Source organism: Tupaia chinensis, unplaced genomic scaffold (assembly GCF_000334495.1).
Source record: "Tupaia chinensis unplaced genomic scaffold, TupChi_1.0 Scaffold000117_2, whole genome shotgun sequence".
NCBI classification, from domain to species: Eukaryota; Metazoa; Chordata; class Mammalia; order Scandentia; family Tupaiidae; genus Tupaia; species Tupaia belangeri.
In genome coordinates, this window is record NW_006159583.1 from 6,688,642 (window position 1) to 6,701,791 (window position 13,150).

Sequence of the window (13,150 nt, forward strand, 5' to 3'; positions counted from 1 at the left end):
ACAACCTGGCATTATTACCTGATGTGTTTTTGTGTTTTTCTCCCTAAAGTGTATTTATTTTATTCCTGGTAGAGAACACATGTGGGTGTCCAGGAGAGAGAGAGAGAGACAGGGAGGAGATCCCTTGATAGAGTCTTACTATACCACGATCCCCTTGCCCCAACTTATCCACTTGTCAAAATGCTGTAATACACAAATATTGAACAAAATTATCCTCAAGGGCTGACTCCATGGCTTCTCAAAAGAAGCTAGATTTCACATGGCAACTGGAGTTCAAATTCTGGCCTGGTCAACCTGAAACATGTAGGTGCAAATGCCCAAGGTCTGTCCGACAGGCTGATGGACTGTGGAAAGGGCATTGTCTGATCACACCACAATCCCAGGTGTGACCAGACCCTGTAGAAGGTCCTCATCCTCCCACACCCTTTCTCTGGCTTTCTCTCTCTTCCCCCCTCCCCCTCTCATGCATATAAGCCCTCTATCATAAATAAAGGGAAAGTTTCAAAACTTTACCTTCAGGCCATGTGGATAAGGTATATGTTAAATGTAAATTAATTTTTTTGTGTTTAGACGTGAGTCCCATCCCCACAAACTTTGTAAATATAATATTTAAATATTCTAAAATCTTGGGAAAAAAAAAAAAAACTGAAGTCTGAAACACCTGGTCCCAAGCATTTTGGATGAGGAATATTCAACCTGCACCTTTTTGTACCTAGAACTACACGGAGAACATAATTGATGCTCAGGCAGTTTGTTCTGAGCTAACTACATGTGATTCTTTCTGAGAAACTCAAATCAATTTATTTACCTTTTTTTTTCTATTCCTGTTTTATTATTTATTCATTAGCACCCATTAAGGAGTGGTGTTTCTAGGAGTGTGTGGGAGGGACAGTGAACAGAGTAGAAAGCCCCTGCCTTAATAGAGCCTTACACTCTAATTTGAGTTGAAGCTGATGTTATCCCCACTTTTCAACTAAGAACTGAGTCCTAGATTGCATAGAGAAGAAGTGTGAGCAAAGAGCTAGAACTCCAGAGGGACATGCTTTGTCCATTTAAATTCATCCTGGTAGGGTTGGCAGGTTTCATGGTGGTTAGGGCACTGGACTCCCACATGGCCAATGGTGGTTTGAATCCAGGATCTGGTGACTTGTTTTCTCTCTCTCTCTCCATCCATCTATTTATCTCTCTAGTGTGTGCACTCTGTAGCAAATTTTAAAAATAATAATGATAAATAAAATTAGTTGATAATTATTTTTAAAAATATTATTCTGGTAGGGACTGGCAGACAGCTTAATGGTTACGTCGCTGAACTTCCACATAGTCAACCGCAGTTTGAGTCTCAGACCCATCAACTTAAAACTCAGTGCCAGGAGCATTTGCATGCATGCCCAAAATCCCAAGAGGAGACTAGAGGAGAAGGGTTTGTGACCTGGCCATCCTCCCTGGGGGGTGATTTCTCACTTTCTATCTCTCTGTCTCTCTGGCAAGTACACCTGCCCTATAGTAAAAGAAAAAAAAAATTTCTTGAAAATTTCATTCTGTTTGTGGAACCAGCAGTTAGCATAATGGCTATGTCGCTGGATTCCCACATATTCAACTGCAGTTCAATTCCCGGACCTGGTGGCTTAAACTCATGCTGGGCGTGTGTGCGCGTGCCCAAGATCCCAAGAGGAGAATGGAGGAGAAGGGATTGCGGTGTGGCCATCCCTCCTGGGGGTGATTTCTCGCTGTCTCTCTGTCTCTCTATGTCTGTCTGGCAAGCGCATGTGCCCTGTAGCAAAAACCTCCCCAAAAGAAAAAAATAATCATTCTGTTTGTCAAAATACTAAAAATACTAATTAGAGAGACTCTGAGGATGTGAGAAATGGAGTAATGCATACATACCATCCATTTAATGTAAAGAGGAAAGCGGACATGAGAGGGTGTGTGAAAGTCCAGGATGCCTGGAGTCGGTCTGTAAATACAGATCCATGACTCATCACCAGGATTTGCACTGAATGAATCATGGTTTCTGAGTGAGCTGAGATTCAGAAGTGCACAGATGGAAGACTTGCCCTTTCTTGGGTTTGAAGAGAATATCTCAGACTGTTGGAAAGAAGTTCTATCCATGCTACAGGGAAATTGTAGAAAGAACCAAGAAATTACTGCAGTTCTTTTTTCTTTTCTTATTTGAAATGTGCTTTTGTGTTTATGGATAAGTTCATTTTGTAAAACATTTTCCAGACAGATGCTAGTATTCCCATTGCCCTTTGACAAGAGCCACTTTTTAAAAAGTGGTTGAAATGGACATGTTGGAAGAAAAGGAGGGTCACCTTTAAATGCCATGAAGAGCAGCATAGATTTGGCAGAGTAGATGTCTGTATTGACTTCAGTAATTTTTGAGAACTCCGAATTGTTTTATTGCTGGATGGACATTCCTGATGTGATTTCACAGCATGAAAGAAGTCAAGTCACTTAAAAATAGGAGACTTACGATGTGTGGTGGGAAGAACTTGAGTTTTGGTACAGACAAACATGAGTTCAAATTCTGGTGCTGCTATTTCCCACCTACCTGATCTTGGACATCCTGCATATCATATCCTCTCTGAGCTTCAATTTCTTCATCTATAAAATGTGGGAAATAGTGTGTACATCAGTGTATTATTTCAAAGATTAAAGGAGATACTGTATGTGAAGTACTAAGCATAGAATGTGTTACACAACAAGCTTGGTAAAATTAATGATGCCAGTTAATCATTTCCTAGCATTGAACCTAGGGTAAATTTTATATTTTATGTATTCCAACTTACATAAATTAGACTTTGCAAGAATCTAAAGTTTCACAATTAAATCAGTTACAAAACATACCAAAGAAAGTGCAGAAATATTCTTGCTATATTCTCAGTAGCAATAATGTATCTCTGTTCTCCAAAGGCTCTTTTAATTGTGAAGAACGTTAGCCTACTAAAATGAATCCAAGCAAAGAGGACGAAATTGTAAAGATCCAGATAATTGTCTTTCAGGTTCCTGTGAACTAGAATGTAAAATACTAGAACTTATTTATTTATTTATTTGGCTACAAGAGACATGAGTTCACCAGAGAAAGAGAGGGGAGGTTGAAATTACTTTTCGTGGGGCATAATCGTGCTGCAATCCCTTCTCCTCGCTTTCTCTCTCCGTTTGGGAGTTTGAGCATGCATGAACACACACATGGCATGTTTAGCCTCTGCGGTTGAGACTGAAAGTGTGCAATTGGCCATGTGGGCTCTGGCTACCTTAACCACCATGCCATGGAGCCAGCCACCAAGGCTGTTTTTACTTTGACTGTTTGTCTTGCAGATGCAACACATTCTTTCTATGCTACTCTCTGTGGTTTGTGCTCCTTTCTTTCATTCCTGACTTATCTGCCCCGTTTACTTATTTTGCAAGTTGTTCAAAACGGCTATGAACGTCTACACTACTTTTGTAACTTTGGTGATAACCATTGACCAGATGTCTCCCTCAGGGCTGCTTATTTGAACTCAACCAAACGCAGCTAACCATTTCTGAGCAACTTTTTTAGACTCTAAGCTTACATGATTTCTCTCTGTTCTACTCAGTGGACTTAAATGTTCTTTATGTTTCTGTACACAGGCTCTACCTTTTCATTTAGATTGTAAACTCTGATGGTAGGCCATGTTTTCTTCAGCAGTGCTTACCTCTGTGACAATGCTTTGCATGTAATAAGCAATCATTAATTTGTTCAATCCATTAAATTAAACATCATTGTGTTGAGTGGGTCCAGTAGGAGATAATGAAATCATAAGTGTTCATAGTTTACTGTAATTCAATCTGTTACCAAGAGTGTGCTACAAGCTACTACTTTTTTGAGTCCTACTATTCCTGAGATCATCTTTGTTCCTGGATTTCACATCTCTTTTTCTTCTTTTTGCAGCATGATTGGTAAGTCTCCTAATTCCTGGCTGCTATTTGAACTCACGTCTCCCATTATTCACACTGTAACGTGCCTTGTTTGCGCTCAAGTGATTGATTTCACACTTTTTCTAAGATGGATATGGCTTACATATCATTTTACTCATTCATTCACTTGTCAAGTATTTGTTGGGAAACTATGTTGCAGGCACTTATTTTAGTGTTCCTCATCTGCTAATTTCATCATCTCTGTTATTTATGAGTATGCATATTATTGCCTGATTTTCTCTTGCAAATGGGTCCCATTTTCAGGCTTCTGTGCACATTCAGTAATTTCTTATTATATTATGGGTTTTATATTATCATTTGACTTTTTGGCTTGCTTTCTTTAAAAAGTGTTGTATCTTGCCCAGCCACATAGTTAAATTACTTGCTTTTTCAGGCTTATTTGTGAACTTTATCAGAGCAGCCTGGATTAGACTATACTTGAGGTCAAGTTTGCTCCTGTGTTGAAGCTAGGACTTCTAAGGAACTTCTCACTGGATGCCAGAAATATCACTCAGGCCCTGTGTGACTTCTTAGGATTGTTCAGCTCACAATTCCTTGGTTGCTTATTCCCTAACCACATGGAATGTTGTTACCCTCTTCACGCACAGGTTCAGATTCAGCAGACTCATAAAAGAATTCCTATACACGTCTTTGCAACTTCTTAGAGAAGGTCCTCATCACAATTTCTGGCCATCTCAGCCTCTCCAAACCCCAATATCTGTCCTGTGAACTCAGCAAGACACCTGTGGTCTGCTTGCGTTGAGGTCCAGTTAATACTTCTAGTTAAAAATTTGGATCAATCATTGTTGGGCTATAGTTAGAGATTCTTCATGACTACCTTCAGCTTCAATGAGTTATTAGAAGAACTCATAGAACTCAGAAGAGCTCTTTAACTTATGGTTATGGTTTATTCAAGTAACAGGACACTTATTAAAATCAGGAAAGGAAAAAACACATCAAGAAGAGTCCAGAGGGAACCAGGAATTCATTTCAAGTTGCCTTCTGCCAGTGGATTTGTATATACAACACTTATTTCTCCCAGCAACAACGTGTAACAATACATACACAAAATTGCCAAACCTGGAAGTGCATCCAAGCTTTGGTGTCCAGGGTTTTTATTGGGGATCAGTTACATAAGCATGTCTGACCACCCATGTGGCTTTCCTGAGGTTCGTTGTTTATAGTGGGAACAGACAGGTCCAAGTTCCCCTATCACAGCTGGAAATTGAGGTCAAATATATTTTTTAAGTTATTTGTAAACCTTTATTTTATTCCTATCACTTTCTTTCTATATTTGTATTATAGAATATGTTCTATAATGTGCTTAATATATATATGAATGTACATAACCATTAGCATATATAAATAGTCCATAAATAAATATATACACATCTTAGAGCTCTTTTTGAAAAATTATTAAATAAATGTGCCCCCATGATGTAGTCTAGAAACTGCTGAAATTGACAACTGTTTACTTGCATCTTTAATAAGAAGGGCACTATGGAAATTATGAAGATCAATGAAAATGATTCTTTGTATGGCAGACATCCTATGGCATTTCTTTTTACATTTGTTTTAAAGAAAAAAGATGTACACAAGTGATGATAAATTAAAGTCAGACTGAGAAAAGTGTTGTAGATGAAGGCAAAAATAATAATATGACAATAATATGTCAACATGGGCAGAATGCCACACTGGGAGATCAGGGAAAGCTTGATGGAGAAAGCAGCATGGTTGAGTTATTTAAAAATTGGTTAATATTGTTTGCAGGGGCTATCATTGTGTGTGAAAGATATTGTAACAATTTAAAATAATCGGAGGAATTTGTGGACCATTTGAAAAATATCGAGTCATTGGAAGTCCTGACGCATTTTTGCATAGAAAAAGTATGCCATGACTTTTCCAACGATCAAATAGTAAAATAATCATTTTTGGTACAAGACATGGTATACTGGGTGATTTTTTAAAGATAAATCTGAAAGGGTTGTGGAGAGCTTTGAATGACTAAGAAAGGAGTGGAGTGAAAGCATTGATGATATATGAACGAAGAGAAACTGAAGAGCTACCTCTTGGATTTATGAGAAGCTGGATACAACTATATTATTGTTTGCCTCTATGTGTCTGTTTTGACCAGCTGCAATAAAACTTCCTCTTATTTTCAGAATTTGACTAGAATATGCTTAGCTGTGGTTTTCCTTTTTTTTTTTTTTTTTTTTTTTAGATTTTTGCCATAGGGCTCATGTACTCACCTGAGAAACAGACAGAGACAGATAGAGGGAATGTGAGAAATCACTCCCCTCCCAAGGGGGTGATTGCCATGCCACAGTCTCTTCTCCTCCATTCTCCACTCAGGATTTTGGGCTTGAATGGGCACGAACTTGGCATGTTTTTCAAGCCACCAGATCCAGGATTTGAACAGCAGCATCGGTCATGTGAGATCCAGTGCCTTAACCACCATGCTGTCTGCTGGCTCTTCCTTTTCTTTTCTTTTCTTTTCTTTTCTTTTCTTTTCTTTTCTTTTCTTTTCTTTTCTTTTCATTCTTTCTTTTTTTTTTTTTATTAGCGTTTGACATTCATTGTGCTGTTAGGTTATCCAGTTGATGTTTTTCATCAGGACTGGTAAAATTTTTGACCATTTCTTATTCCAATATTATTCTGTGTCATTCTATTTCTCCTGCTTTCTGAAAACATTCTACAAGTTACGTACACTCAGTTCAGTTTTTTCCTCTTTTTATTTATTGTGTGTGTGTGTGTGTGTGTGTGTGTGTGTGTGTGTTTGCTTCAGTCTATTTTTTCCTGTTGGCTAATTAAATCATGTGGCCCTGATGTTTTCTTTTGGTAAAGTGTTTAATTATAAATTTATTTTTTAATTGATATGGGACTATTCATATTTTCTATTTTTTATTATTGGGTCATCAGAAAAGTCAGGACATAGTTCTCTGTTTTTCTATACAAAAATGTGTCATCACTTTTCTGATGACCCAATAGATCAGTTTTTATAAATGTATCATTCAAAAAATTCACTATTTATACCTGTAATATTATACTGTTCTTAGTATTTTCTATCTTTTTCATATCTTTAATGATCATCTTATGAATTCATAAAATTCCTCTATTCATGTTTTTTTAATTTTATTGATTTTTACTCATTATTGTTTTCTTTTACTGACTTTAGTTTCATGTGCCTTTTTCTTCAGTTTCTAGGGTGGAAAATTACAGAATTACAGCACAGATTTTAAGCCCTTCTATTTTAAAAAAAGAATTATTTTATTTAACTTAATTGTATATTTTTATTTATTTTAAAATTTGACCAGAGACAGAGTAAGGGGGTGGAAGGAATGAGAAAGCAAGTCACCATGTCCAGGACTCGAACCACAGTTAGCCATGTAGGAGTCCAGCACCCTTGACCACCAGCTCCAAGCCAACCCCAAGCCCTTCTCCTTTTCTAACATAGCCATTTAAAGATAAAAATTTCTTGGTACTGTCACAGTAACATGTGTTGGTTGATGCTGCTATTCAGCATGCTGAAGCCACATGGAAACCTTGATTCCATTTCTGGGCTGTACTAAAAGGTGGGTGTGGTGACACATGCTGGTAGTCCCAGCTACTTAGGAGACTGAGACATTGTGAGACCCTGTCTATAAATAAATAAAATTAATAAAATAAATAAAGGCTGAGATATTGTAAGACCCCATCAAGGAAGGAAAGAAGGAAGGAAGGAAGGAAGGAAGGAAGGAAGGAAGGAAGAAAGAAAGAAAGAAAGAAAGAAAGAAAGAAAGAAAGAAAGAAAGAAAGAAAGAAAGAAAGAAAGAGATATAAATAAAATAACGACTGCTTTATTGCAAACTGTAAATTTTGGTTTGATGTTCTTTTTCTAAATCTTTTTGAATATTCACTTGTACATTTTTTGACTCACAGGTTATTTAGAAAGTAGAGGGGTTAATTTTCAAATAATTGGGAGTTTTCAATATATTTTATTGCATGGCTTTCTAAATTTATTCATTGTAGTCACAAATCCTATTTTGTAATATTTCAGCATTAAAATTCATTGAGGGACCAGCAGGTGGCATGGTAGTAAAGGGGCTGGACTCCCAGGTGGCTGACCAAAGTTCGTGTGCCCTTCCTGGTGGCTTGAAAATCATGCCAGGTGCCTACGTGTGCTTGCCCAAAATCCCAGGAGAATAGAGTAAATGGGATTATGGCTTAGCCATTCCCCCGTTTCTCTCTGTCTCTCTCCAGTGAGTGCACATGCCCTATTGTAACAAACAAACAAACACAAATATCCATTGATACTGCCCAGTTTGGTTGGTGCAGCAGTAACTCAATGCTCTGTAATGCTGAGGTCTGGGGGCAAGGTCTCAATCTGTGTCCTGAGATTTCCCTGTACAAGCTAAGTGTATGTGCACATGTCCGTCACACTGGCTGGCTGAGGCTGTGAGGAGATTGTGTGTGAAAACTTTGCTCAGGGTGTCTCATGTAAGAAATAAATAAACTATGTTTATAGTATAATCAGAAACAGTAATCAAACTTTCAATAAAATATTTTCTTCTAAAAAAGTAAATAAACTTAAAAATTCTATTGGTACTTTGTAGCTCAGAATATATTCCTTTTGGTGGATGTTCCATGTGCATTTAAAAATAATGTGTATTCTATAATTATTGGATGATAGCATCCTATTACTATCAATTAGGTCACATTTAAATCTTATACATTTAAAAAATTCATTATCTACTTTTTTCTTTTGGTTACTGTGAAAAGCATGTTATAAAATCTCTAACTGGAATCATGGACATACCTGTTTCTCCTTTTAATTGTTAGTTTTTGCATCATTTATAAATTAATAGAAAAAAATAAAAGATAGTTTTTCATATGTTCCTATATATTTAAATTTATAGTACTCTTAATTTCTTCCTGTACATCTGAGTATTCACCTGGTATACTTTCTTTCAGCTGAAATTCTTCCTTTAGTGTTTTTTTATTTATTTATTTTTAATTTGGGTGGTTGCTAATAAATTCTCTATATTTTTGCTTATCCTGTAAGCTTTCTTTCATGAAAGCATATGTAGTTTCTTTGGGCTTTCATGCAATTCTTGTTTTCTAGACATCTTTTCAAATGAGGGTCAGCCTTTCAAGAATCACAGTTTTATTTAGAGTCTGACTTCTAGCACTTTCCCTGGAACAAACATAAATCAAAGTCTTCTATTTCTGAATGGGTATTAAAAGTATTACAACTCCATCTCTCATTTTTCAGCCTGTGGGTCAGTAGGGTCAGTTAGAAGCTTCTGCTCTGGTTTTGAGTTGACACTTTATTTTTGGCAGCTAATTTCTTCCTCATTGGAGACAGAGGATGTCAGATTTAGGGAATTACATGTTTGCAGCATTTCTGTGTGCTTAAGACAGATGTAATCAGTTTAGAAAGGTGGGTATCCATATCAACTTAAATTGCCAAGATGACAAAATTTGCTTTTTACTTTATTATATGGAATAGTTGAAGGTTATAAGTAACAAATTCTGAGTCTGAATTTACTGTGGAAGTTTTTCTTAAATTATTTATTTGTTTGTTTATGTATGTATGTGTGCATGTGTGTTTATTTATCTTTCATGGACTGATATATACATCTGGTTGACTAGAAGTCTTAGCTACTGGTTTCAGTTCTTATTATTGTGGGATCACACACATGCTCAGTAGAATAATACATGCAATTAATTAAGAAATAGTCACTGAAATTTCAACTTGTGATCTGCTGCTTGCTGCCCTAACAGGTCCATGGAAATGCAGGACCTAGCAAGTCCTCATGCTCTTGTCGGAGATAGTGATACTCCTGGTAGTTCCAAACTGGATAAATCTAATCTCAGCAGCACATCAGTCACTACCAATGGGACAGGAGGTAAGCGTACTATCTCAGAGATACTCAAGTCACATTTCCGTGTTTGCCTTAATTCACATGTGAGGAGAAGATCTTCAATGACATAAGCAGTGTGATAGCCAAAGAATATAGAACATATTATTTATTTTTCTTTAGATTTTCTTGAACATTTTGTGTGCCTTTCTATAGCGGAAAATATTCAGAAAGAATAGTAGCTCTGAGCAACTTTTTGAGGGCCTTTGACAAGATTTCCTTTTTGTATTTGTCAATGTAAATATTCCAAAAAATGTAGAAATGAAAGCTAAAGGATTTGTAACCTGATATTGCCCTTCAATAAAATATGCAAGTACACACACATAGTATATGTGTATTTTTATATATGCCCATATATGTATTTATAAGTTTATGAATATGTGTGTATATACATATATATTATATATATAATATGTAGATACCACTTTTTTTGGTTTCTTTTAAATTGTAAAACAAGAATACCCCCAAATATTTCTTAAAAATAGTGTAGAAATACAAAAACTATTCGTATCTGCTGCATTTTCTTTTCAAAGTGAATAATACTAACATTTATTTAAACGTGCATTTTTCTAGATAGATACTTTCACATTTGATTATCTCATAATTATGCCTCAGTGTATGACAACAATAGTAACTGTTGTTTCAAATATTCTGCTTTATTATTTAAATAAAATGCATTCAACTTGTCAGATAATCTGATTAAGGTTTTGTATCAGAATGCGGACAAATAGAATGGCTCTTTGTATATACACATATATAATATGTAAGTTATATTTTAAATTATTCACAATAATTTGAAATTTTGTAGATCCATTCTAATCAATAAATTAAACATTATATGAAATTTGTTTTACTGTATAAGCCATTCATAGAAAGATCAGTATTTGCCACATCGTATTTTCTTCCAAATTTTAAAGAAATATCTGTGAAATTGAAACACTTCTTTTCATTTATTTTAGAATAACCATACAATCTAAAATATTTGTGTAAAGTTGTATGCATTGCCACTTACCTATATTTAATCATATTTCACACCAAACCCTTCGCAGATTAACATTTTCCTTGTTTATAATGTTTATTTGCCTCTAAACATGCACCTGTAATTTCAGCCCATTAATTATGGGATTGCAAATGTTTAAGAATATTTAGTAATGACTACTGGAGTAAGAACATTTACATTTAATCCTTAAATTGCCTACAAATATTAAGATGAATAATAAGGTTGTAAAGTCCAAGCTCTCTGTAATCAGACTTTACAGTTCACTAGTCATCTTGTACATATATTTAACTAAACTGAAACAGACCTGATGAACTAAAATGTAAATGTTATGCAGTGCAGTTGTAAGTTTGGTTAAAAGGTCAGGAACCAGTATAAGCACTGAAGATGATTCATGCACACCCAGCACGCATTGGCACAATGAACTCTTACACTGTTCCTGTTCTCAGGGGACAACATGACTGTTTTAAATACAGCAGACTGGTTGCTGAGTTGCAACACTCCCTCTTCCGCAACAAGTATGAGAGACGATGGTACACTGCATGTGTTTGGGTGTGTGGCTTTGCCCCTCTGGTTTGCTGTCTGTGGCTATTTCTATGTTTGCATCCCTTTTCTGTGTCCAGGACTTTAAAAGAAAAAGGAAGAATGAACATGCCTTTTAGTTGTTTGTTGATAACATGTGCTTATGGGTTTTCATCAGTCGGTGTTGTATGTACAGTAGAATATTTTTCTTAGATTTTTCATTATTTCACACAGGTACTTATTATTGATTTTCTAACACTCGTCAGTTTATCACGTGGTTAATTCAGCCCATTAATAATCATATCAGTCAGAGCAGCTGAAGCAGAGCGGACATACAAACTTAATCACCCTCACAACCCATAGCCTTTCAAATTTTAAATTAAATTCTTAAAAGGGCAAACAGGTATTTGTTGATTTATAGACTTTCATAACTATTCCCAAGAACCTAAAGTAACATAAATAATCAATAGTCTGTAACTTTAAAATTAACAGCGATGAAAACCCCACATTTAAAATTATAATTAACATCTTATGAAATACTTTGAACTTAGATATTAACTACACACACACACACCTTCTCCTAAATCAAATGTTAACACACCATCAAAATTTGAAAGATAAAATAAAACCAAACATCACACTCCCGTGGAACCACCCAGTTTTAGCATTGAATAGAACTCATCCCTATCAGAAATAGACATTAAGCCATTGGGCAGATTCCTTTTACCTTGACCTTGCTTCATTGTTGATTAAATTAGGATATATGAGTGATGAATAAAGAACACTCCGCTATGCTCATAATTTAGAATTTTTGTAGTTTCGGTTTCATTTTTTTGGTTCAATTTCACACTTAAAATATACTTTTGAAATGTAAAGATATGTTGTCAGAATTTTATTTCTCTGCACTGCATTGTAAAGATGTTTTGCAGATATAGTAAATCTTGTCAGCCTGTAAACAACACTGTCTCGGTTTCAGCTGCTCATTTCTGCCATGGTAGTACAGAAGCAGCCATAGCCAGTATGGTAATCAGTGACCTTAACTGTGTTCAAATAAACCTTTATTTATGGACCCTGAAGTTTATATTATATTATTTCCATGTGTCATGACATAGACTAATTTGGTTAATTTTTTAAACATTTATTAATAGTAGGTAAAAAAACAATCCAGCAGCCACATGGGAAGAACAAAGACATGTGTCACAGGCTCTGTGGATGTGGATCTTAGTGCCACACTGTGTCACGTTGAACTAGTAACCTAACCTCTCTGAGCTTCAGCTCCTTTCTATAAAAGGAAGCCCAAAACACTTCCCTGGCAAAGCTTTTGTCTTAAATTAGATAATGTATATAAATTAGCTGGCAATAAATACCTGGATAATTTCTTTCCTTTAATCAATAATTCAGTAATAATTAGGTGAGGTTTTTAAGGAAAATGAAAACACATATCATGTTAAAAGACTAAGATTTGGTCACATAACAAATTCTTTTCACTTAGAAATGTGTAAATTGTGCCAAAACGGGCAAATCTTTAGTAAGAAAGTAGGTATAGTCCTGGTGACACATTGAAGTGACATTTTACTAAATTTTAATGCCTTTTTTATATTGAATGTTTATGACACAAACTAAAAATTTGTTGTATTTTCTCTCCTATTGAGAATACACTGCTTTTAATTCTGGGATTTATTGTCATAATTGGATCACTTTGTACAAGTAGTGTAATAAAATAAAAAACAAAAAGTTTAAAAGCTAATTCTAAATGGTTAGATTTTTCCATAAACTTTGAAATACTAAAAAT

At 35.4% G+C, this 13,150-nt stretch overlaps 1 protein-coding gene and 1 non-coding gene across 8 annotated transcripts in view; one reads left to right on the plus strand and one right to left on the minus strand.

Moving 5' to 3' along the window:
• EYA4 (EYA transcriptional coactivator and phosphatase 4) overlaps positions 1-13,150 on the plus strand; it is a 325,860-nt gene that overhangs the window by 220,239 nt on the left and 92,471 nt on the right. For 5 of the 7 annotated variants that reach the window (XM_006144324.3, XM_006144326.3, XM_006144325.3 and 2 more), the window contains exon 4: positions 9,703-9,827. In XM_006144324.3, the coding sequence (XP_006144386.1) occupies positions 9,703-9,827 (125 nt within the window). Of the gene's footprint in view, positions 1-9,702; positions 9,828-11,285; positions 11,355-13,150 lie in introns of those variants that run through there. The other 2 variants (XM_006144330.3, XM_006144329.3) reach the window with 2 other exon arrangements.
• Positions 6,855-6,914, minus strand: MIR9771B (microRNA mir-9771b). Its single transcript, NR_130591.1, has one exon. It is a non-coding gene; the product is annotated as a microRNA mir-9771b (primary transcript).